Source organism: Pezoporus flaviventris, unplaced genomic scaffold (assembly GCF_033815535.1).
Source record: "Pezoporus flaviventris isolate CSIRO_AGI_PZ_B2104156 unplaced genomic scaffold, CSIRO_AGI_Pfla_v1 ptg000834l, whole genome shotgun sequence".
NCBI classification, from domain to species: domain Eukaryota; kingdom Metazoa; phylum Chordata; class Aves; order Psittaciformes; family Psittacidae; genus Pezoporus; species Pezoporus flaviventris.
The window spans coordinates 12,348-40,144 of NW_026893379.1; the positions used below are offsets into that span (position 1 = coordinate 12,348).

The window sequence follows — 27,797 nt, forward strand, 5'->3', positions numbered from 1 at the left end:
TATAGGGCGCTATAGGGCGCTATAGGGCGCTATAGGGGGATAAAGGGGCTCTAGGGTTGTATAGGGCGCTATAGGGCGCTATAGGGCGCTATAGGGGGTTAAAGGGGCTCTAGGGGGCTCTAGGGTTGTATAGGGGGCTATAGGGCGCTATAGGGCGCTATAGGGCGCTATAGGGCGCTATGGAGAACGCCCATGCCAAGGGCATCGAGGAGTGCTTGGCCTACTTTGGGGTCACCGAGAATGTGGGGCTCTCCCCAGAGCAAGTGAAGAGGAGCCTGGAGAAGTATGGATACAACGGTGAGATATGGGGCGGGATGGGGGGAGAGGGAATGGGGTGGGATATATGGGGTGGATGGGGTATAGGGGATATATGGGGTATAGGGGGTGTATGGGGTATATGGGGTGTATGGGGTGTATGGGGTGTATGGGGTATGGGGTGTATGGGGTGTATGGGGTATATGGGGTATGTGGTGTATAGGGGGTATAGGGGATATATGGGGCATATGGGGTATAGGGGGTATAGGGGGTATAGGGGGTATAAGGGGTATGGGGTGTATGGCGTATGGGGTATATGGGGTATATGGGGTGTATGGGGTATATGGGGTGTGTGGGGTCTATGGGGTATATGGGGTGTATGGGGTATGTGGGGTGTATGGGGTGTATGGGGTCTATGGGGTATATGGGGTGTATGGGGTATGTGGGGTATATGGGGTGTATGGGGTATATGGGGTATATGGGGTCTATGGGGTGTATGGGGTCTATGGGGTCTATGGTGTATGGGGTGTATGGGGTGTATGGGGTATATGGGGTGTATGGGGTATATGGGGTCTATGGGGTGTATGGGGTATATGGGGTATATGGGGTATATGGGGTATATGGGGTGTATGGGGTATAAGGGGTATGGGGTGTATGGGGTATGGGGTATGGGGTATATGGGGTATATGGAATGTATGTGGTGTTTGGGGTATATGGGGTATATGGGGTGTATGGGGTATATGGGGTGTGGGGGGTCTATGGGGTCTATGGGGTCTATGGGGTCTATGGGGTATATGGGGTCTATGGGGTGTATGGGGTCTATGGGGTCTATGGGGTCTATGGGGTCTATGGGGTCTATGGGGTCTATGGGGTATATGGGGTCTATGGGGTGTATGAGGTGTATGGGGTGTATGGGGTGTGGGATTGTCCCCATTGACTCCATTGACCCCCCCCGTTCTCTGCCCCACAGAGCTCCCGGCTGAGGAGGGTGAGTGCCTTCTGCTGCCCCCCATGGCGTTCCCTATGGGGATCCCTGTGACATTCCCAATGGGGATCCCAACGCCGTTCCCAATGCCGTTCCCAGCGCCATTCCCAACACCATTCCCATCACCATTCCCAACACCATTCCCAGTGTGGATCCCAACGCCATTCCCAACGCCGTTCCCTAGTGGATCCCAACACCATTCCCAAAGGGGATCCCAACGCCATTCCCATCACCATTCCCAGCGCCATTCCCAGCGCCATTCCCAACGCCATTCCCAGTGTGGATCCCAACACCATTCCCAACGCCGTTCCCTAGTGGATCCCAACGCCATTCCCAACACCATTCCCATCAGCATTCCCAATGCCATTCCCAATGTGGATCCCAATGCCATTCCCAACGCCATTCCCAACGCCATTCCCAACACCATTCCCAATGTGGATCCCAACGCCATTCCCAACACCATTCCCAATGTGGATCCCAATGCCATTCCCAACGCCGTTCCCAACACCATTCCCAATGGGGATCCCAATGCCATTCCCAACACCATTCCCAACGCCATTCCCAATGGGGTTCCCAACGCCATTCCCAACACCATTCCCAACGCCATTCCCAACACCATTCCCAATGGGGATCCCAATGCCATTCCCAACACCATTCCCAACGCCATTCCCAATGGGGTTCCCAACGCCATTCCCAACACCATTCCCAATGAGGATCCCAACGCCATTCCCAATGATTATCCCAATGTCATTCCCAATGAGGATCCCAATGTCATTCCCAATGAGGATCCCAATGGGGTTCCCTATGTGGTTCCCACCACCATTCCCAATGGGGATCCCAACGGGGTTCCCTATGGGGTTTCCAATGGGGTTCCCTATGGGGTTCCCGGCGTCATTCCCGACGGCATTCCCAGGTAAATCCCTGTGGGAGCTGGTGGTGGAGCAGTTCGAGGACCTCCTGGTGCGGATCCTGCTCCTGGCCGCCTGCATCTCCTTTGTGAGCGCATCCATAGGGAACTATTATGGGATGGATGGGGGGGAGATGTGGGGTGGGATGTGGGGGGGGATATAGGGGGTGAGGATGGGATAATGATGGGATATATATGGATAGATATGGGATATAGGGGGTAATATGGGATATAGGGGATAATGATGGGATATAGGGGATAATTAGGGGATATATGGGATAATTAGGGGATATATGGGATAATGATGGGATATAGGGGATAATTAGGGGATATATGGGATAATTAGGGGATATATGGGATAATGATGGGATATAGGGGTAATTATGGGATATATGGGATACTGATGGGATATATGGGATTACTATGGATAATTATGGGATAATTATGGATAGATATGGGATTTATGGGATAATTATGGATAGATATGGGATACATGGGATAATTATGGGATATATGGGATTTATGGGATAATTATGGATAGATATGGGATACATGGGATAATTACTGGATATATGAGATCATTATGTGGTATACGGGATAATTATGGGATAATTATGGATAGATATAGGATACATGGGATAATTACGGGATATATGGGCTAATTATGGGATAATTATGGATAGATATGGGATACATGGGATAATTACGGGATATATGGGCTAATTATGGGATAATTATGGATAGATATGGGATACATGGGATAATTATGGGTATATGGGATAATTATGGATAGATATGGGATACATGGGATAATTATGGGACATAGGGGATAATATCATGGGATATATGGGATAATATGGGATATATGGGATAATATTATGGGATATATGGGATAATATCATGGGATATATGGGATAATATGGGATAATATTATGGGATATATGGGGTAATATTATGGGATACATGGGATAATATTATGGGATATATGGGATAATATTATGGGATATATGGGATAATATGGGATAATATCATGGGATATATGGGATAATATGGGATAATATTATGGGATATATGGGGTAATATTATGGGATACATGGGATAATATTATGGGATACATGGGATAATATTATGGGATACATGGGATAATATTATGGGATACGGGGTGGGGGGGGGGAGGGGACCTTGGGGTGCCCTTGGGATCCGGTGACGTCTCAAGTGTCAGCAGCTGCTGGGGGGGGAGGGGGGAAGGGGGATATGGGATATGGGGGTGGGGGATGGGATGGGATCCGGGGGGGGGGGGTGTAGGGGTTATATGGGGTGTATGGGATATATGGGATATGGGGGAATGGACATAGGGGATACATGGGATATGGGGTGTATGGGTACAGGATATGGGATATATGGGGTGTATGGGGTAATGGACATACGGGATACATGGGATATGGGATATATGGGTACAGGATATGGGATATATGGGGTGTATGGGGTAATGGACATACGGGATACATGGGATATGGGATATATGGGTACAGGATATGGGATATATGGGGTGTATGGGGTAATGGACATATGGGATACATGGGATATGGGATATATGGGTACAGGATATGGGATATATGGGGGATATGGGGTAATGGACATACGGGATACATGGGATATGGGGTGTATGGGTACAGGATATGGGATATATGGGGTGTATGGGGTAATGGACATACGGGATACATGGGATATGGGATATATGGGTACAGGATATGGGATATATGGGGGATATGGGGTAATGGACATACGGGATACATGGGATATGGGATATATGGGTACAGGATATGGGATATATGGGGTGTATGGGGTAATGGACATACGGGATACATGGGATATGGGATATATGGGGTACAGGATATGGGATATATGGGGTGTATGGGGTAATGGACATATGGGATACATGGGATATGGGATATATGGGGTCTATCAGATATATGGGATATAGGATCTATGGGATATATGGGATCTATGGGATCTATGGGGTCTATCGGATATATGGGATATAGAATCTATGGGATATATGGGGTCTATGGGGTCTATTGGATATACGGGATATAGAATCTATGGGATATATGGGATCTATGGGGTCTATCAGATATATGGGATATAGAATCTATGGGATATATGGGATCTATGGGGTCTATCGGATATATGGGATATAGGATCTATGGGATATATGGGATCTATGGGGTCTATCAGATATATGGGATATAGAATCTATGGGATATATGGGATCTATGGGGTCTATCGGATATATGGGATATAGGATCTATGGGATATATGGGATCTATGGGGTCTATCGGATATATGGGATATAGAATCTATGGGATATATGGGGTCTATGGGGTCTATCGGATATATGGGATATAGTATCTATGGGATATATGGGATATGGGGTATGGGGTGTGGGATATGGGGTAATGGATATATGGGATATGGGATATAGGATGTGGGATATGGGATCTATGGGATCTATGGGCTCTATTGGGTCCCTATGGGGTTTCTATGGGTCCCCATGTGTCTCTATGTGTCCCTATGTGTCCCTATGTGTCTCTACGGGTCCCTATGGGTCCCTATGGGTCGCTATGGGTCTCTATGGGTCGCTATGGGTCTCTATGGGTCCCTATGGGTCTCTATGGGTCGCTATGGGTCCCGTCCCGCAGGTGCTGGCCTGGTTCGAGGAGGGCGAGGAGACGATCACGGCCTTCGTGGAGCCCTTCGTGATCCTGCTCATCCTGGTGGCCAACGCCGTGGTGGGCGTCTGGCAGGTGGGGGTCTATGGGGTCTATGGGGTCTATGGGGTCTATGGGGTCTATGGGGTCTATGGGGTCCATGGGGTCTATGGGGTCCATGGGGTCTATGGGGTCTATGGGGTCCATGGGGTCTATGGGGTCCATGGGGTCTATGGGGTCTATGGGGTCTATGGGGTCTATGGGGTCCATGGGGTCTATGGGGTCTATGGGGTCTGTGGGGTCTATGGGGTCTGTGGGGTCTATGGGGTCTATGGGGGTCCATGGGGGTCCATTGGGACCCATTGGGGTCCCTGGGGTACAGGGGGTCCATTGGGGTCCATAGGGATACAGGGGGATTGTATTCCCATTGCATTCCCGTTGTATCCCCATCACATTCCCAACATCCCAATGGCGTCCCCTTCATCCCCAACACCCCTCGAGGTCCCGTTAACGTCTCCCATTGCATTCCCATCGCATTCCCATTCTATTCCCATTGCATTCCCATCGTATTCCTGTTGCATTCCCATTGCATTCCCATTCTATTCCCATTGAATTCCCATTGTATTCCTGTTGCATTCCCATTGCATTCCCATTCTATTCCCATTGTATTCCCAACGCATTCCCCTTCTATTCCCATTGCATTCCCATTCTATTCCCATTGCATTCCCATTCTATTCCCATTGTATTCCCATCGCATTCCCATTGTATCCCCATCTCATTCCCATTGTATTCCTGTTGCATTCCCATTGCTTGTATTCCTGTTGCATTCCCATTGCATTCCCATTCTATTCCCATTGCATTCCCATTCTATTCCCATCGCATTCCCATTCTCTTCCCATTGCATTCCCATTCTATTCCCATTGCATTCCCGTTCTATTCCCATTGCATTCCCATTCTATTCCCATCGCATTCCCATTCTCTTCCCATTGCATTCCCATTCTATTCCCATTGCATTCCCGTTCTATTCCCATTACATTCCCATTGCATTCCCATTCTATTCCCAACGCATTCCCCTTCTATTCCCATTGCATTCCCATTGCATTCCCATTCTATTCCCATCGCATTCCCATCCCATTCCCATTCTATTCCCAACGCATTCCCCTTCTATTCCCATCGCATTCCCATTCTTTTCCCATTCTATTCCCACCGCATTCCCATTGCTTTCCCATTGTATTCCTGTTGCATTCCCATTCTATTCCCATGGCATTCCTGTTGCATTCCCATTCTATTCCCATTGCATTCCCATTGCATTCCCTTTCTATTCCCATTGCATTCCCGTTCTACCCCCATGGCATTCCCATCGCATTCCCAACCTCCCAATGGCTTCCCCTTCATCCCCAACACCCCTCGACGTCCCGTTAATGTCTCCCATTGCATTCCCATTGCATTCCCATTCTATTCCCATTGCATTCCCATTTCATTCCCATTGTATTCCTGTTGCATTCCCATTGCATTCCCATTCTATTCCTGTTGTATTCCCATCACATTCCCCTTGCATTCCCATTCTATTCCCATTGTATTCCCATTGCATTCCCATTGCATTCCCATTCTATTCCCATCGCATTCCCATTGTATCCCCATCGCATTCCCATTGTATTCCTGTTGCATTCCCATTGCATTCCTATTGTATTCCTGTTGCATTCCCATTGTATTCCCAACGCATTCCCCTTCTATTCCCATTGCATTCCCATTCTATTCCCATTGTATTCCCATCGCATTCCCATTCTATTCCCATTTTATTCCCATTCTATTCCCATTGCTTTCCCATTGTATTCCTGTTGCATTCCCATTCTATTCCCATGGCATTCCCATTCTACCCCACTGCATTCCCATCGCATTCCCATCCCATTCCCATTCTATTCCCATTGCGTTCCCCTTCTATTCCCATCGCATTCCCCTTCTATTCCCATTGCATTCCCATCGCATTCCCATCCCATTCCCATTCTATCCCCATCGCATTCCCAACCTCCCAATGGCGTCCCCTTCATCCCCAACACCCCTCGAGGTCCCGTTAACGTCTCCCATCGCATCCCCATCCCATTCCCATTGCATTCCTGTTGCATTCCCATTCTATTCCCATTGCATTCCCCTTCTATTCCCATTGCATTCCCATTGCATTCCCCTTCTATTCCCATTGCATTCCCATTGCATTCCCCTTCTATTCCCATTCTATTCCCATCGCATTCCCATTCTATTCCCATCGCATTCCCATTGCATTCCCCTTCTATTCCCATTCTATTCCCATCGCATTCCCATTCTATTCCCATCGCATTCCCATTCTTTTCCCATTCTATTCCCACCGCATTCCCATTGCTTTCCCATTGTATTCCTGTTGCATTCCCATTCTATTCCCATGGCATTCCTGTTGCATTCCCATTCTATTCCCATTGCATTCCCATTGCATTCCCTTTCTATTCCCATTGCATTCCCGTTGTATCCCCATGGCATTCCCATCGCATTCCCAACCTCCCAATGGCGTCCCCTTCATCCCCAACACCCCTCGATGTCCCGTTAACGTCTCCCATTGCATTCCCATCGCATTCCCATTCTATTCCCATTGCATTCCCATTGAATTCCCATTGTATTCCTGTTGCATTCCCATTGCATTCCCATTCTATTCCCATTGCATTCCCATTGCATTCCCATTGTATTCCTGTTGCATTCCCATTGCATTCCCATTCTATTCCTGTTGCATTCCCATCACATTCCCCTTGCATTCCCATTCTATTCCCATTGTATTCCCATTGCATTCCCATTCTATTCCCATCGCATTCCCATTGTATCCCCATCGCATTCCCATTGTATTCCTGTTGCATTCCCATTGTATTCCCAACGCGTTCCCCTTCTATTCCCATTGCATTCCCATTCTATTCCCATTGCATTCCCATTCTATTCCCATTGTATTCCCATCACATTCCCATTCTATTCCCATCGCATTCCCATTCTATTCCCATCGCATTCCCATTCTATTCCCATTTTATTCCCATTCTATTCCCATTGCTTTCCCATTGTATTCCTGTTGCATTCCCATTCTATTCCCATGGCATTCCCATTCTACCCCATTGCATTCCCATCACATTCCCATCCCATTCCCATTCTATCCCCATCGCATTCCCAACCTCCCAATGGCGTCCCCTTCATCCCCAACACCCCTCGACGTTCGTTAACGTCTCCCATCGCATCCCCATCCCATTCCCATGGCATTCCTTGCCTTCCCACGGCATTCCCATTCTATTCCCATTGCATTCCCCTTCTATTCCCATTGCATTCCCGTTGTATCCCCATGGCATTCCCATGGCATTCCCAACCTCCCAATGGCGTCCCCTTCATCCCCAACACCCCTCGATGTCCCGTTAACGTCTCCCATGGCATCCCCATCCCATTCCCATGGCATTCCTTGCCTTCCCACGGCATTCCCATTCTATTCCCATTGCATTCCCCTTCTATTCCCATTGCATTCCCGTTCTACCCCCATGGCATTCCCATCGCATTCCCAACCTCCCAATGGCGTCCCCTTCATCCCCAACACCCCTCGACGTCCCGTTAACGTCTCCCATTGCATTCCCATCGCATTCCCATCCCATTCCCATTCTATCCCCATCGCATTCCCAACCTCCCAATGGCGTCCCCTTCATCCCCAACACCCCTCGACGTCCTGTTAACGTCTCCCATCGCATCCCCATCCCATTCCCATGGCATTCCTTGCCTTCCCACGGCATTCCCATTCTATTCCCATTGCATTCCCCTTCTATTCCCATTGCATTCCCGTTGTATCCCCATGGCATTCCCATCGCATTCCCAACCTCCCAATGGCGTCCCCTTCATCCCCAACACCCCTCGATGTCCCGTTAACGTCTCCCATGGCATCCCCATCCCATTCCCGCTGTATTCCCGCTGTATTCCCGCTGTATTCCCGCTGTATTCCCACTGGATTCCCGCTGGATTCCCAGGAGCGGAACGCCGAGAACGCCATCGAGGCGCTGAAGGAGTACGAGCCGGAGATGGGCAAGGTTTACCGCGCCGACCGCAAGAGCGTGCAGAGGATCAAGGCACGGGATCTGGTGCCGGGAGACATCGCCGAGGTGGCCGGTGAGGGGCGCCCCATGGGATGGGGGGGATTTGGGGTACAGGGGGTATAGGGGATATATAGGATTTATATGGGATATATGGGATACAAGGGCTATATCAATATGGGATATATGGGTATGGGATATATGGGATGTATGGGATGTATGGGATATAGGAATGGGGTATAGGACATGGATAAACGGATGTGGATATGGGGTATATGGGGTATGGGATATACGGATATGGGATACGTGGGTATGGAGATGGGGTATGGGATATATGGGGTATGGATAGGGGCTATGTGGGTATCGGATAAGGGGTATATGGGTATGGGACATAAGGATATGGGATATAGGGGTATGGATATGGGATGTATGGATGTGGATATGGGGTATGGGATATATGGATATGGGTATTGGATAAGGGATGTATGGATGTGGATATGGGGTATGGGATATATGGATATGGATATCGAATGTGGGATATATGGATATGGGGGTATGGATATGGGATATATGGATATGGATATTAGATAAGGGATATATGGATATGGGATATATGAGTATGGATATGGGATATATGGATATGGATATCAGATATGGGATATATGGATATGGGATATATGCGTATGGATGTGGGATATGGGGTATGGGATATATGGATATGGGGTATATAAATATGGATATGGGATACATGGATACAGGGTATGGGTTGTATGGATATGGGGTATGGGATGCATGGGTATGGATGTGGGATATGGGATATATGGGTATGGATCCCAGTAATTCCCAGTTCCCCCCAGTTGGAGACAAGGTCCCGGCCGACATCCGCATCATCTCCATCAAGTCCACAACGCTGCGGGTGGATCAGTCCATCCTGACCGGTACGGGGGGGGGGACGCTGGTCCATACTGGTCCATACTGGTCCATACTGGTCCATACTGGTCCATACTGGTCAGTACTGGTCTATACTGGTCCGTACTGGTCCCAGGTGAGTCGGTCTCGGTGATCAAGCACACGGATCCCGTCCCCGACCCACGAGCGGTCAACCAGGACAAGAAGAACATGCTCTTCTCCGTGAGTGACAGCCATGGATCCCACATCCCATATCCCACATCCCGTATCCATGGATCCCAGATCGTACATCCCATATCCTATATCCCATATCCATGGATCCTATATCACATATCCAATATCCCATATCGCACATCCCATATCCAACATTGCATATCCCATATCCCGATATCCCATATTCCATATGCTTATATCCCATTCCCATATATCCTATATCCCACATCCCATATATCCTATATCCCATATCCCATATCCATATATGCTATATCCCATATCCTATATCCCATATCCCATATCCAATATCCCATGTATCCTATATCCCATATCCCATATATCCCATATATCCTATATCCCATATCCATATATCCTATATCCCATATATCCTATATCCCATATCCCATATATCCTATATCCCATATCCTATATCCCATATATCCCATATCCTATATCCCATATATCCTATATCCCATATCCAATATCCCATATATCCTATATCCCATATCCCATTATCCCATATATCCTATATCCCATATCCATATATCCTATATCCCATATATCCTATATCCCATATCCCATATCCCATATATCCTATATCCCATATCCTATATCCCATATATCCCATATCCTATATCCCATATATCCTATATCCCATATCCTATATCCCATATATCCCATATCCTATATCCCATATATCCTATATCCCATATCCAATATCCCATATATCCTATATCCCATATCCCATATATCCCATATATCCTATATCCCACATCCATATATCCTACATCCCATATATCCTATATCCCATATCCAATATCCCATATCCCATATCCAATATATCCTATATCCCATATCCCATATATCCTATATCCCATATCCCATATCCAATATATCCTATATCCCATATCCCATATATCCTATATCCCATATCCCATATCCAATATATCCTATATCCCATATCCCATATATCCTATATCCCATATCCCATATCCCATATATCCTATATCCCATATCCCATATATCCTTTATCCCATATCCTATATCCCATATATCCCATATCCTATATCCCATACATCCTATATCCCATATCCTATATCCCATCTATCCCATATCCTATATCCCATATCCATACACCCCATACCCCATACACCCCCCCAACCCCATATACCCCATATACCCCATATACCCCCCCCCATAGGGCACCAACATCGGCGCCGGCAAAGCCGTGGGCATCGTGGTGGCCACCGGCGTCAACACGGAGATCGGCAAGATCCGCGACGAGATGGCGGCCACGGAGCAGGACAAGACCCCCCTGCAGCAGAAGCTCGACGAGTTTGGGGAGCAGCTCTCCAAGGTCATCTCCCTCATCTGCGTCGCCGTCTGGCTCATCAACATCGGCCACTTCAACGACCCCGTCCACGGCGGGTCCTGGATCCGCGGCGCCATCTACTACTTCAAGATCGCCGTCGCCCTCGCCGTCGCCGCCATTCCCGAAGGTGGCAAGCGGGGAAGATGGAGGGGGGGGCAATGGGGTGGGGAAAGGGGGTCTTTGAGTCGATAATGGGGGTGAAATGGGGTCTTTGAGTCGATAATGGGGTGAAATGGGGTCTTTGAGTCGATAATGGGGTGGAAGGGGGTCTTTGAGTCGATAATGGGGTGAAATGGGGTCTTTGAGTCGATAATGGGGCTTAAATGGGGTCTTTGAGTCGATAATGGGGTGAAATGGGGTCTTTGAGTTGATAATGGGGGTGGAAGGGGGTCTTTGAGTCGATAATGGGGCTTAAATGGGGTCTTTGAGTCGATAATGGGGTGAAATGGGGTCTTTGAGTCGATAATGGGGGTGAAATGGGGTCTTTGAGTCGATAATGGGGTGAAATGGGGTCTTTGAGTCGATAATGGGGTGAAATGGGGTCTTTGAGTCGATAATGGGGTGGAAGGGGGTCTTTGAGTCGATAATGGGGTGAAATGGGGTCTTTGAGTCGATAATGGGGCTTAAATGGGGTCTTTGAGTTGATAATGGAGCTTAAATGGGGTCTTTGAGTCGATAATGGGTGAAATGGGGTCTTTGAGTCGATAATGGGGTGAAATGGGGTCTTTGAGTTGATAATGGGGTGAAATGGGGTCTTTGAGTGGATCATGGGGCTTAAATGGGGTCTTTGAGTCGATAATGGGGTGGAAGGGGGTCTTTGAGTCGATAATGGGGTGAAATGGGGTCTTTGAGTCGATAATGGGGCTTAAATGGGGTCTTGAGGGCAATAATGGGTGCCCATTTTGGGTCTATTTGTGCCCATTTCGGGTCTATTTGTGCCCATTTCGGGTCTATTCATGCCCATTTTGGGTCAATTTGTGCTCATTTTGGGTCAATTTGTGCCCATTTCGGGTCTATTTATGCCCATTTCGGGTCTATTCCTGCCCATTTTGGTTTTATTTGTGCCCATTTTGGGTCTATTTTTGCCCATTTCGGGTCTATTTATGCCCATTTTGGGTCTATTTATGCCCATTTCGGGTCTATTTGTGCCCATTTTGGTTTTATTCGTGCCCATTTTGGTTTTATTTGTGCACATTTTGGGTCTATTTGTGCCCATTTCGGGTCTATTCGTGCCCATTTGGGGTCTATTTGTGCCCATTTCGGGTCAATTTGTGCCCATTTCGGGTCAATTTGTGCCCATTTCGGGTCTATTTATGCCCATTTCGAGTCTATTCCTGCCCGTTTTGGTTTTATTTGTGCCCATTTTGGGTCTCTTCGTGCCCATTTCGGGTCTATTCCTGCCCATTTCGGGTCTCTTCGTGCCCGTTTTGGTCCCATTTGGGTGCCGTTCCGGTGTCCCCAGGCCTCCCCGCCGTCATCACCACGTGCCTGGCGCTGGGCACGCGCCGCATGGCCAAGAAGAACGCGATCGTGCGGAGCCTGCCCTCGGTGGAGACCCTGGGCTGCACCTCGGTCATCTGCTCCGACAAGACCGGCACCCTCACCACCAACCAGATGTCCGTCTGCAAGGTGGGCGCCGTTGGGTGCCCTTCGGGGCCATTGGGTGCCATTGGGTGCCATCGGGTGTCATTGAGTGGATTGGGTGCCATCGGGTGTCATTGAGTGGATTAGGTGCCATTGGGTGTCATTGAGTGGATTGGGTGCCATTGGGTGTCATTGAGTGGATTGGGTGCCATTGGGTGCCATTGGGTGCCATCGGGTGTCATTGAGTGGATTGGGTGCCATTGGGTGCTGTTGGGTCCCCTAGGTACCGTTGGGTCCCTTAGGTACCATTGGGTGCCATTGGGTGCTGTTGGGACCCTCAGGTGCCATTGGGTGTCGTTGGGTGCTGTTGGGTGCCATTGGGTGCTGTTGGATCCCCTAGGTTCCATTGGGTGCCATTGGGTGCTGTTGGATCCCCTAGGTACCATTGGGTGCCATTGGGTGTCATTGGGTATCGTTGAGTGTCATTGGGTGGATTGGGTGCCATTGAGTGCTGTTGGGTCCCCTAGGTACCATTGGGTGCCCTTGGGGGCCATTGGGTCCCTTAGGTACCATTGGGTGCCATTGGGTGCCATTGGGCTCCATTGGGCTCCATTGGGTGCCATTGGGTGCCATTGGGCTCCATTGGGTGCCATTGGGCTCCATTGGGTGCCATTGGGTGCCATTGGGCTCCATTGGGTGCCATTGGATGCCATTGGGCTCCATTGGGTGCCATTGGGTGCCATTGGGTGCCATTGGGCTCCATTGGGTGCAGATGTTCGTCGTGGACAAGGTGGACGGCGACGCCTGCGCCCTCAACGAGTTCTCCATCACCGGCTCCACCTACGCGCCCGAGGGCGAAGTGTCAGTGCCCCCATCCCATAATACCCCAGGGCACCCCATAATAACCCATGGCACCCCATAGTACCCCATAATAACCCATATTACCCCATAATAACCCATAATATCCCATATTATCCCATATTACCCCCATTACCCCATAATACCGCAATAATACCCCAGTATACCCCATGTTATCCCACAATATCCCATAATATCCCATATTATCCCATATTACCCCATATTATCCTGTATTATCCCATATTGCCCCATATTATCCCATAATATCCCATGATATCCCATATTACCCCATAATACCCCAATAATACCCCAATATACCCCACATTATCCCATATTATCCAAAAACATCCCATAATATTCCCTATTATCCCATATTACCCCATATTATCCCCTATAACCCCATATTACCCCATATTACCCCATATTACCCCATATTATCCCATAATATCCCATAATGTTCCCCATTATCCCATATTATCCCCTATTATCCCCTATAACCCCATATTACCCTATATTACCCCATATTACCCCATATTATCCCATATTACCCCATATTATCCCATATAACCCCATATTACCCCATAGTACCCCATATTACCCCATATTACCCCATATTACCCCATATTACCCCATATTATCCCATAATATCCCATAATGTTCCCCATTATCCCATATTATCCCCTATTATCCCCTATAACCCCATATTACCCTATATTACCCCATATTACCCCATATTATCCCATATTACCCCATATTATCCCATATTACCCCATATTATCCCATATAACCCCATATTACCCCATATTACCCCATATTACCCCATATTACCCCATATTATCCCCTATAACCCCCTATAACCCCATATTACCCCATATTACCCCATATTACCCCATATTATCCTATAATATCCCATAATGTTCCCCATTATCCCATATTATCCCCTATTATCCCCTATAACCCCATATTACCCCATATTACCCCATATTACCCCATATTATCCCCTATAACCCCCTATAACCCCATATTACCCCATATTACCCCATATTACCCCATATTATCCCATAATATCCCATAATGTTCCCCATTATCCCATATTATCCCCTATTATCCCCTATAACCCCATATTACCCTATATTACCCCATATTACCCCATATTATCCCATATTACCCCATATTATCCCATATAACCCCATATTACCCCATATTACCCCATATTACCCCATATTACCCCATATTATCCCCTATAACCCCCTATAACCCCATATTACCCCATATTACCCCATATTACCCCATATTACCCCATATTATCCCCTATAACCCCCTATAACCCCATATTACCCCATATTACCCCATATTACCCCATATTACCCCATATTATCCCATAATATCCCATAATGTTCCCCATTATCCCATATTATCCCCTATTATCCCCTATAACCCCATATTACCCCATATTATCCCCTATAACCCCATATTACCCCATATTACCCCATATTACCCCATATTATCCCATAATATCCCATAATGTTCCCCATTATCCCATATTATCCCCTATAACCCCACATTACCCCACAATATCCCATAATATCCCCTCCCATCCCCCTCCCATCCCATAATATCCCCCTCCCATCCCATAATATCCCCCTCCCATCCCATAATACCCCAGGATGAAGCAGGACAAGCCCATCAAGGCCGGGCAGTTCGACGGCCTGGTGGAGCTGGCCACCATCTGCGCCCTCTGCAACGACTCCTCCCTCGACTACAACGAGGTCAGCGCCCCATAGATCCACCCACATCTGCCCCATAGAGCCACACACATCTGCCCCATAGAGCCACACACATCTGCCCCATAGATCCACCCACATCTGCCCCATAGAGCCACCCACATCTGACCCATAGAGCCACACACATCTGCCCCATAGAGCCACACACATCTGCCCCATAGATCCACCCACATCTGACCCATAGATCCACCCACATCTGCCCCATAGAGCCACACACATCTGCCCCATAGAGCCACCCACACCTGCCCCATAGATCCACACACACCTGCCCCATAGATCCACCCACATCTGCCCCATAGATCCACCCACATCTGCCCCATAGAGCCACACGCGCCTGCCCCATAGAGCCACACACACCTGCCCCATAGATCCACCCACATCTGCCCCATAGAGCCACCCACATCTGCCCCACAGATCCACCCACATCTGCCCCATAGATCCACCCACACCTGCCCCATAGATCCACCCACATCTGCCCCATAGAGCCACCCACATCTGCCCCATAGAGCCACACACACCTGCCCCATAGAGCCACACACACCTGCCCCATAGATCCACCCACATCTGCCCCATAGAGCCACACACATCTGCCCCATAGAGCCACCCACATCTGCCCCATAGAGCCACCCACATCTGCCCCATAGAGCCACACACACCTGCCCCATAGATCCACCCACATCTGCCCCATAGAGCCACCCCCACCTGCCCCATAGAGCCACCCACACCTGCCCCATAGAGCCACACGTGCCTGCCCCATAGAGCCACACACACCTGCCCCATAGATCCACCCACATCTGCCCCATAGATCCACCCACATCTGCCCCATAGAGCCACCCACACCTGACCCATAGATCCACCCACACCTGCCCCATAGATCCACCCACATCTGCCCCATAGATCCACCCACATCTGCCCCATAGATCCACCCACATCTGACCCATAGAGCCACACACACCTGCCCCATAGATCCACCCACATCTGCCCCATAGATCCACCCACACCTGCCCCATAGAGCCACACGTGCCTGACCCATAGAGCCACACGTGCCTGCCCCATAGATCCACACACACCTGCCCCATAGAGCCACAGCCCCATAGAGCCACACGCACCTGACCCATAGAGCCACACGTGCCTGCCCCATAGATCCACCCACACCTGCCCCATAGAGCCACACGCACCTGCCCCATAGAGCCACACGCACCTGCCCCATAGAGCCACACGCGCCTGCCCCATAGATCCACCCACACCGGCCCCATAGAGCCACACGCGCCTGCCCCATAGAGCCACAGCCCCATAGAGCCACACACACCTGCCTCATAGAGCCACACACACCTGACCCATAGATGGACCTATACACCCCATAGATTGACCCACACACACCCCATAGATCGACCCACACCTGCCCCATAGATCCACCCACACCTGCCCCATAGATGCACCCACACCTGCCCCGTAGATTGACCCACATGTGCCCCATAGATCAACCCACACGCACCCCATTGATTGACACACCCCCCATAGATCTCCCCCCCTGCCAAATAGATCTGCCCCCACATCCCCATAGATCTCCTCCGTACCCCATAGATCGACCCCCGCCCCCCACCCCCCCATAGACTAACCCCCACACCCCCATAGATTGAGCCACACCCCCATAGATCAACCCATACACCCCATACATTGACCCCTACACCCCATAGATTAACCCACACCCCCCATAGATAGACCCATACCCCCATAGATTGACCTACACGCCCCATAGACTGACCCCCACACCCCCCATAGATTGACCCACACCCCTCATAGCCTGACCCCTACACCCCCTATAGATCGAGCCACACCCCCATAGATCAACCCTCACCCCATAGATTGACCCACACCCCTCATAGACTGACCCCCACACCCCCCATAGATCAACCCACACCCCCCATCCATCAACCCACACCCGCCATAACTTCACCCCCACACACCCCCCATAGATCTCCCCCCCTGCCCCATAGATCGCCCCCCCTGCCCCACTGACATCCCATAATACCCCCCCATAGTCCAAGGGGGTCTATGAGAAGGTGGGGGAGGCCACGGAGACGGCGCTCACGTGCCTCGTGGAGAAGATGAACGTCTTCGGCACCGACGTCCGCGGCCTCTCCAAGGTGGAGCGCGCCAACGCCTGCAACGCCGTGAGTGCCCCACAGCGCCCCACAGCGCCCTATGGGACCCCCCCCCTACTATGGGGCCCTATGGGGCAAGGCTTCACCCCGTGGTCTTGGTGGTCTCCAATGGGCGTCTCCATGGCCCATTGGGTGCCATTGATCCCATCGGCCCCATTGGGTCCCCGTTGAGTCCATTGGCCCCATTGACCCCACTGACCCCATCACCCTATTGACCCCCATTGCCCCCATTGACTTCCATTGACCCCCATTGCCCCCATTGACTTCCATTGACCCCATTGACTTCCATTGACCCCCATTGACCCCATTGACTTCCATTGCCCCCCATTGACTTCCATTGACCCCCATTGACCCCATTGACTTCCATTGCCCCCCATTGACTTCCATTGACCCCCATTGACCCCATTGACTTCCATTGCCCCCCATTGACTTCCATTGAACCCCATTGACCCCATTGACTCCCATTGACTTCCATTGACCCCCATTGACTCCATTGACTTCCATTGACCCCATTGACTTCCATTGACCCCCACTGACTCCCATTGACCCCCATTGACCTCCATTGCCCCTAATTACTTCCATTGACCCCCATTGACTTCCATTGACCCCCATTGACTTCCATCGCCTCCCATTGCCCCCCATCGCCCCCCATTGCCCCCCATCGCCCCCCATTGACCCCCATGGCCCCCCATGGCCCCCAGGTCATCAAGCAGCTCATGAAGAAGGAGTTCACGCTGGAGTTCTCCCGGGACCGGAAGTCCATGTCCGTTTACTGCTCCCCCGCCAAGGCCTCGCGCGCCGCCGTGGGCAACAAGATGTTCGTCAAGGTGGGGCCCGCACCCCATAGAGCCCATGGACCCCATAGGCCCCATAGACCCCATATACTCCATACCCCATATCCCATAGACCCCATACCCCATATACCATATATCCCATATATCCTATATCCCATGTCCCATATATCCCATATATCCCATACACCCCATATCCCATACACCCCATATCCCATACACCATACACCTTATACCCCATATACCCCATATCCCATACACCCCATACACCCCATATCCCATACACCCTATACCACATACACCCCATATCCCATACCCCCTATACCCCGTATACCCCATATCCCATACACCCTATACCCCATATACCCCATATCCCATACACCCTATACCACATACACCCCATATTCCATACACCCTATACCACATACACCCCATATCCCATACACCCTATACCACATACACCCCATATCCCATACACCCTCTACCCCATACACCCCATATCCCATACACCCTATACAACATACACCCCATATCCCATACACCCTATACCACATACACCCCATATCCCATACACCCTCTACCCCATACACCCCATATCCCATACACCCTATACAACATACACCCCATATCCCATACACCCTCTACCCCATACACCCCATATCCCATACACCCCATATCCCATACCCCCTATACCCCATATACCCCATATCCCATCCACCCCATAACCCCAACTCCGCCCCATAACCCCCCATTCAGGGCGCCCCCGAGGGCGTCATCGACCGCTGCAGCTACGTCCGCGTGGGCACGGCGCGGGTGCCGCTGACGCCGGGGGTCAAGGACCGCATCCTGGCCCTCATCAAGGAGTGGGGCACGGGCAGGGACACCCTGCGCTGCCTGGCGCTGGCCACCCGCGACACCCCCCCGAAGAGGGAGGACATGGTCCTCGAGGACTCCACCAAGTTCGTCGACTACGAGGTATGGGGCTTCCGTAGGGATCTATGGGGCTGGAGGGTGTGGGGTGGGCCCATATGGGCCATAGACACCACTATCTTGGTGGTCTTTGGGGCATCAATGGGGTCTTTGGGGTGTATGGGCCATAGACTTTGGCTCTTCGATGATGGTTGATGTCATCTCAATGGGGTCTTGGTTCCATGTAGACCGTAGACACCCATAACTTGGTGGTCTTTGGGTCTTCAGTGGGGTCTTCTGTTGATATTGACCCCCATATCGATGGTCTTTGGGGCATCAATGGGGGTTGATGTCATCTCAATAGGGTCTTGGTGCCATATGGACCATAGACACCCATATATTGATGGTCTTTGGGTCTTCAATGATGGTTGACGTCATCTCAATGGGGTTTTGGTGCCATATAACCCATAGACACCCATAACTTGGTGGTCTTCGGGTCTTCAACGACGGTTGACGTCATCTCAATGGGGTTTTGGTCCCATATAACCCATAGACACCCACATCTGGTTGATCTTTAGGTCTTCAATGTTGGTTGGTGTCATCTCAATGGGGTTTTGGTGCCATATAACCCATAGACACCCATAACTTGGTGGTCTTCGGGTCTTCAACGACGGTTGACGTCATCTCAATGGGGTTTTGGTCCCATATAACCCATAGACACCCACATCTGGTTGATCTTTAGGTCTTCAATGTTGGTTGGTGTCATCTCAATGGGGTTCTTGGTCCCATGTCGACCCCCTAGAATGGTCCATGGGGTTCTTCTGGGTCGTTTTATGGTGTCCTTACACCCCTACGCACCCCATGGGGTCACTTCTATGGGTCCCCAACCCTACCAGCGTCCATACCCCCCAGGTGGACCTGACCTTCGTGGGCTGCGTGGGGATGCTGGACCCGCCGCGCAAGGAGGTGATGGGCTCGATCCGGCTGTGCCGCGACGCCGGCATCCGCGTCATCATGATCACGGGCGACAACAAGGGCACGGCCATCGCCATCTGCCGCCGCATCGGCATCTTCGGCGAGGACGAGGACGTGGCCGGCAAGGCCTACACGGGCCGCGAGTTCGATGACCTGCCGCCGGCCGAGCAGCGCGAAGCCTGCCGCCGCGCCTGCTGCTTCGCCCGCGTCGAGCCCACCCACAAGTCCAAGATCGTGGAGTTCCTGCAGTCCTTCGACGAGATCACGGCCATGGTGAGGCGCCGGTCGTGGCGGGGGGCATTGAGTTCCATGGGGGGGGACATAGACCCATCAGCGTCCATGGTAGAGACGTTGCGTTCCATGGGGGAGCCGTTGCATTCCATGGGGGAGCCATTGTGTTCCACGGTAGACCCATTGTATTCTATGGGGGAGATGTTGGTATCCATGGTAGACCCATTGCGTTCCATGGTAGACCCATTGCGTTCCATGGTAGACCCATTGTATTCTATGGGGGAGATGTTGGTATCCATGGTAGACCCATTGCGTTCCATGGTAGACCCATTGCATTCCATGGTAGACCCATTGTATTCTCTGGGGGAGATGTTGGTATCCATGGTAGACCCATTGCGTTCCATGGTAGACCCATTGCGTTCCATGGTAGACCCATTGCATTCCATGGTAGACCCATTGCATTCTATGGTAGACCCATTGCATTCCATGGCGGACCCATTGCATTTCATGGGGGATCCATGGCCATCATTGTAGACCCATCTCCACCCATTCTAGACCCATTGTAGACCCATCTCCTCCCCTTCTAGACCCATTGTAGACCCATCTCCTCCCATTCTAGACCCATTGTAGACCCATCTCCTCCCATTCTAGACCCATTGTAGACCCATCTCCTCCCCTTCTAGACCCATTGTAGACCCATCTCCTCCCATTCTAGACCCATTGTAGACCCATCTCCTCCCATTCTAGACCCATTGTAGACCCATCTCCTCCCATTCTAGACCCATTGTAGACCCATCTCCTCCCATTCTAGACCCATTGTAGAACCATCTCCCCCCCTTCTAGACCCATTGTAGACCCGTCTCCTCCCCTTCTAGACCCATTGTAGACCCATCTCCTCCCATTCTAGACCCATTGTAGACTCATACAAGACCCATTGTAGACCCATCACCACCCATCATCATCCATTCTAGACCCATCACCACCCATTCTAGACCCATTGTAGACCCATCCTGGACCCATTGTAGCCCCATCTCCATCCATCATCGTCCATTCTAGACCCATCAACACCCATTGTAGCCCCACCTTCATCCATCATCATCCATTCCATCCCCATCCCAACCCCCTGCATCCCCACAGCGAACCATGGGGGGGGGGTTGTCCCATCCTCCCCATCCCCATGGATCCCCCCCGTTCTCCCCCCACTTTCCAGACCGGTGACGGCGTCAACGACGCGCCGGCGCTCAAGAAGGCCGAGATCGGCATCGCCATGGGCTCAGGCACGGCCGTGGCCAAGACGGCCTCGGAGATGGTGTTGGCCGACGACAACTTCTCCACCATCGTGGCGGCCGTCGAGGAGGGCCGCGCCATCTACAACAACATGAAGCAGTTCATCCGCTACCTCATCTCCTCCAACGTGGGAGAGGTCGTCTGGTGAGACCCTATGGGCGCCTGGAGACCCCTACAGACCCCTAGAGATCGCTAGAGACCCCTATAGACCACTATGGACCACTATGGACCACTATGGACCAGTAGCGACCTCTGTAGACCGGTAGAGACCTAGACCACTATAGACCTCTATGGACCCCTATAGAACTCTATAGACCACTATGGACCACTATAGACCACTATAGACCCCAATGGACCACTATAGACCACTATAGACCACTGTGGACCACTATGGGCCCCTATAGACCCCTATAGACCACTGTGGACCACTATAGACCTCTATGGACCCCTATAGAACTCTATAGACCACTATGGACCAGTAGCGACCTCTATAGACCAATAGAGACCTAGACCACTATAGACCTCTATAGACCTCCATGGACCTCTATGGACCCCTATGAACCTCTATAGAACCCTATAGATCACTATGGACCAGTAGATCCCATTGTATCCCACCCTATCCCACTCTATCCCACTTACACCCCATTGCACCCCACTATATCCCACCGTATCCCAGTCTATCCCATTGCATCCCACTTATACCCCAGTGCATCCCACTCTATCCCACTTATACCCCATTGTACCCCATTGTATTCCACTCTATCCCATTTATACCCCATTGTGTCCCACTCTATCCCACTTATGCCCCATTGAATCCCATTGTACCCCACTCTATCCCATTGAATCCTCTTGTATCCCATTGAATCCCATTGTATCCCATTGCATCCCACTCTATCCCATTGTACCCCACTCTAACCCACTTATACCCCACTCTACCCCATTGAATCCCATTGTATCCCATTGCATCCCATTCTATCCCATTGTACCCCACTCTAACCCACTTATACCCCACTCTACCCCATTGAATCCCATTGTATCCCACTCGATCCCATTGTATCCCACTCTAACCCACTTATACCCCACTCTGCCCCATTGAATCCCATTGTACCCCACTCTAACCCACTTATACCCCACTCTACCCCATTGAATCCCATTGTATCCCATTGCATCCCACTCTATCCCATTGTACCCCACTCTAACCCACTTATACCCCACTCTACCCCATTGAATCCCACTCTATCCCATTGTACCCCACTCTAACCCACTTATACCCCACTCTACCCCATTGAATCCCATCGCATCCCACTCTATCCCATTGTACCCCACTCTAACCCACTTATACCCCACTCTACCCCATTGAATCCCATTGTATCCCATTGCATCCCACTCTATCCCATTGTATCCCACTCTAACCCACTTATACCCCACTCTGCCCCATTGAATCCCATTGTATCCCACTCGATCCCATTGTACCCCACTCTAACCCACTTATACCCCACTCTACCCCATTGAATCCCATTGTATCCCATTGCATCCCACTCTATCCCATTGTACCCCACTCTAACCCACTTATACCCCACTCTACCCCATTGAATCCCATTGTACCCCACTCTAACCCACTTATACCCCACTCTGCCCCATTGAATCCCATTGCATCCCATTGCATCCCACTCTATCCCATTGTACCCCACTCTAACCCACTTATACCCCACTCTACCCCATTGAATCCCATTGCATCCCATTGCATCCCACTCTATCCCATTGTACCCCACTCTAACCCACTTATACCCCACTCTGCCCCATTGAATCCCATTGTACCCCACTCTAACCCACTTATACCTCACTCTACCCCATTGAATCCCATTGTATCCCATTGCATCCCACTCTATCCCATTGTACCCCACTCTAACCCACTTATACCCCACTCTACCCCATTGAATCCCATTGTTCCCCACTCTAACCCACTTATACCCCACTCTACCCCATTGAATCCCATTGTACCCCACTCTAACCCACTTATACCCCACTCTGCCCCATTGCATCCCACTCTATCCCATTGTACCCCACTCTAACCCACTTATACCCCACTCTACCCCATTGAATCCCACTCTATCCCATCGTACCCCATCTCCTCCCCTCCCCGTGTCCCCCCAGCATCTTCCTGACGGCGGCGCTGGGGCTGCCGGAGGCGCTGATCCCGGTGCAGCTGCTCTGGGTGAACCTGGTGACGGACGGGCTGCCGGCCACGGCGCTGGGCTTCAACCCCCCGGACCTGGACATCATGGACAAGCCCCCCCGCAGCCCCAAGGAGCCGCTCATCAGCGGCTGGCTCTTCTTCCGCTACCTCGCCATCGGCGGTGAGCGACGGCGCCGGGGCTGGGGTCGGTGGGGGAAGGAGGAAGTCATGGGGACTTGGAGGTCGAGGTGGTGGTAGAGCGGTGGAGGTGGCCATTGGAGAGCGTTGGAGGTGCTCATCATAGACCGTCGTGGATGTCTATTGGAGGTGCCCATTGTAGACCATCATAGATGTCCATTGGAGATGTCCATTGGAGATCATCATAGATGTCCATTGGAGGTGCCCATTGTAGACCATCGTAGATGTCCATTGGAGGTGCCCATTGTAGACCATCATAGATGTCCATTGGAGGTGCCCATTGTAGAGCATCATAGATGTCCATTGGAGATGCTCATTGTAGACCATCGTAGATGTCCATTGGAGGTGCCCATTGTAGACCATCATAGATGTCCATTGGAGGTGCCCATTGTAGACCATCATAGATGTCCATTGGAGGTGCCCATTGTAGATGCCCATTGGAGGTGCCCATTGTAGACCATCATAGATGTCCATTGGAGGTGCCCATTGTAGACCATCGTAGATGCCCATTGGAGATGGCCATTGTAGACCATCATAGATGTCCATTGGAGGTGCCCATTGTAGACCATCATAGATGTCCATTGGAGGTGCTCATTGTAGACCATCGTAGATGTCCATTGGAGGTGCCCATTGTAGACCATCGTAGATGTCCATTGGAGATGCTCATTGTAGACCATCGTAGATGTCCATTGGAGGTGCCCATTGTAGACCATCGTAGATGTCCATTGGAGGTGCCCATTGTAGACCATCATAGATGTCCATTGGAGGTGCCCATTGTAGACCATCATAGATGTCCATTGGAGATGTCCATTGTAGACCATCATAGATGTCCATTGGAGATGCCCATTGTAGACCATCGTAGATGCCCATTGGAGATGTCCATTGTAGACCATCGTAGATGCCCATTGGAGGTGCCCATTGTAGACCATCATAGATGTCCATTGGAGGTGCCCATTGTAGACCATCATAGATGTCCATTGGAGATGTCCATTGTAGACCATCATAGATGTCCATTGGAGGTGCCCATTGTAGACCATCGTAGATGCCCATTGGAGATGTCCATTGTAGACCATCGTAGATGTCCATTGGAGGTGCCCATTGTAGAGCATCATAGATGTCCATTGGAGGTGCCCATTGTAGACTATCATAGATGTCTATTGGAGATGTCCATTGTAGACCATCATAGATGTCCATTGGAGGTGCCCATTGTAGACCATCATAGATGTCCATTGGAGGTGCCCATTGTAGACCATCATAGATGTCTATTGGAGGTGCCCCTTGTAGACCATCATAGATGTCCATTGGAGGTGCCCATTGTAGACCATCATAGATGTCCATTGGAGTTGCCCATTGTAGACCATCGTAGATGGCCATTGGAGGTGCCCATTGTAGACCATTGTAGATGCCCATTGGAGATGTCCATTGTAGACCATCATAGATGTCCATTGGAGATGCCCATTGTAGACCATCATAGATGTCCATTGGAGGTGCCCATTGTAGATGCCCATTGGAGGTGCCCATTGTAGACCATCGTAGATGCCCATTGGAGATGCCCATTGTAGACCATCATAGATGTCCATTGGAGATGCCCATTGTAGAGCATTGGAGATGCCCATCATGATCCCTTGTAGACCCCCATGGTGCCTCCTCCACTGACCCCCATGGTGCTTCCTCTCCCCATAGGCTACGTCGGTGCCGCCACTGTCGGCGCGGCCGCGTGGTGGTTCCTCTTCGCTGAAGATGGCCCCAACGTCAGCTACCACCAACTGGTGAGTGCCGGAGCCCCATGGGACCCCATTGACCATGGGTTGACCGATGGGGCCCCATTGACCATGGGTTGACCGATGGGGCCCCGTTGACCATGGCTTGACCGATGGGGCCCCATTGACCACGGGTTGGCCACCCTATGGTGACCCCATTGCTGTCCCCCCCTACCCCAGACCCACTTCATGCAATGTGGGGAGCACAACGTGGAATTCGAGGGCTTGGACTGCGAGATCTTCGAGTCGCCGGTGCCCATGACCATGGCCTTGTCCGTGCTGGTCACCATTGAGATGTGCAACGCCCTCAACAGGTACCTGCAGCCCCATGGGGACCTCCAATGGGGTCTTTAAATGGGTCGATTGGGTCCTTAAATGGGGCAATGGGGTCCTTAAATGGGGCAATAGGGTCTTTAAATGGGGCCATGGGGACCTTAAATGGGGCAATGGGGTCTTTAAATGGGGCAATGGGGTCCTTAAATGGGGTTATGGGGTCCTTAAATTGGGCAATGGGTCCTTAAATGGGGTCCTTAAATGGGGCAATGGGGTCTTTAAATGGGGCCATGGGGACCTTAAATGGGGCAATGGGGTCTTTAAATGGGTCAATGGGGACCTTAAATGGGGCAATGGGGTCCATAAATGGGTCCCTGGGGACCTCCAATGGGTCCATGGGGTCCATCAATGGGTCCATGGGTCCGTCCCCACCTCCCGCCCCACATCCCCACCTCCCGCCCCACTGCAGCCTCTCCGAGAACCAATCGCTGGCCCGGATGCCGCCGTGGGTCAACATCTGGCTGCTGGGCTCCATCTGCCTGTCCATGTCCCTGCACTTCGTCATCCTCTACGTCGACCCACTGCCCGTAAGGGGATGTGTGGGGCTGGGGGGGGGGGCCCATTGGTCAATGGCCATTGGGTCGATGCCCATTGGGTGATGCCCATTGGGATGATCCCCATTGGGTCAATGGTGGTTGGGTGATGTCTGTTGGGTGATGGCCATTGGGTGATGCTCATTGGGTCAATGACCATTAGGTCAATGTCCATTGGGTCGATGTCCATTGGATGACGGCCATTGGGTAGCGCCCGTTGGGTTGATGCCCATTGGGTGATGGCCATTTGGTCAATGCCTATTGGTTGATGCCCATTGGGTGATGCTCATTGGGTCAATGTCTATTGGGTCGATGCCCATTGGGTCGATGTCCATTGGATGATGGCCATTGGGTGATGCCCATTGGGTCAATGCCCATTGGTCGATCCCCATTGGTCGATCCCCATTGGTTGATGCCCATTGGTTGATGCCCATTGGTTGATGCCCATTGGGTGATGCTCATTGGGTGATGCCCATTGGGTCAATGCCCATTGGGTTGCCCTCAATTGCGTGATGCCCATTGGTCGATCCTCATTGGGTCGATCCCTATCGGCTGGCTCCCCATGGCCTTTATCCGCCATGGGGTGCCCATGGGGGCCATGGGGCAGCCGTGGGGCTCAGGCCCAGCTCTCTGCCCCATAGATGATCTTCAAGCTGACCCCGCTGACCCTCACCCATTGGCTGATGGTGCTCAAGATCTCCCTGCCCGTCATCCTATTGGACGAGGCCCTCAAGTTCGTCGCCAGGAACTACCTGGAGGGTGAGGGACCCATAGGGACCTGTAGAGAC

At 51.0% G+C, this 27,797-nt stretch overlaps 1 protein-coding gene across 1 annotated transcript; it reads left to right on the forward strand.

Annotated features, from left to right (window-relative positions):
* Positions 1-137: 137 nt before the first annotated feature.
* On the forward strand, positions 138-27,797 carry ATP2A1 (ATPase sarcoplasmic/endoplasmic reticulum Ca2+ transporting 1; the record flags this gene model as incomplete). The annotated part of the gene is made up of 21 exons (XM_061444360.1): positions 138-297; positions 1,226-1,243; positions 2,154-2,236; positions 4,850-4,954; positions 8,869-9,007; positions 9,789-9,869; positions 9,977-10,062; positions 11,255-11,552; positions 12,888-13,054; positions 13,782-13,870; positions 15,534-15,636; positions 17,694-17,825; positions 18,518-18,643; positions 19,364-19,582; positions 20,429-20,764; positions 21,933-22,153; positions 24,164-24,366; positions 26,067-26,152; positions 26,324-26,457; positions 26,886-27,003; positions 27,651-27,797. Coding segments are annotated over exons 1-21 (3,009 nt in total), but the record flags the coding sequence as incomplete, so codon positions are not given.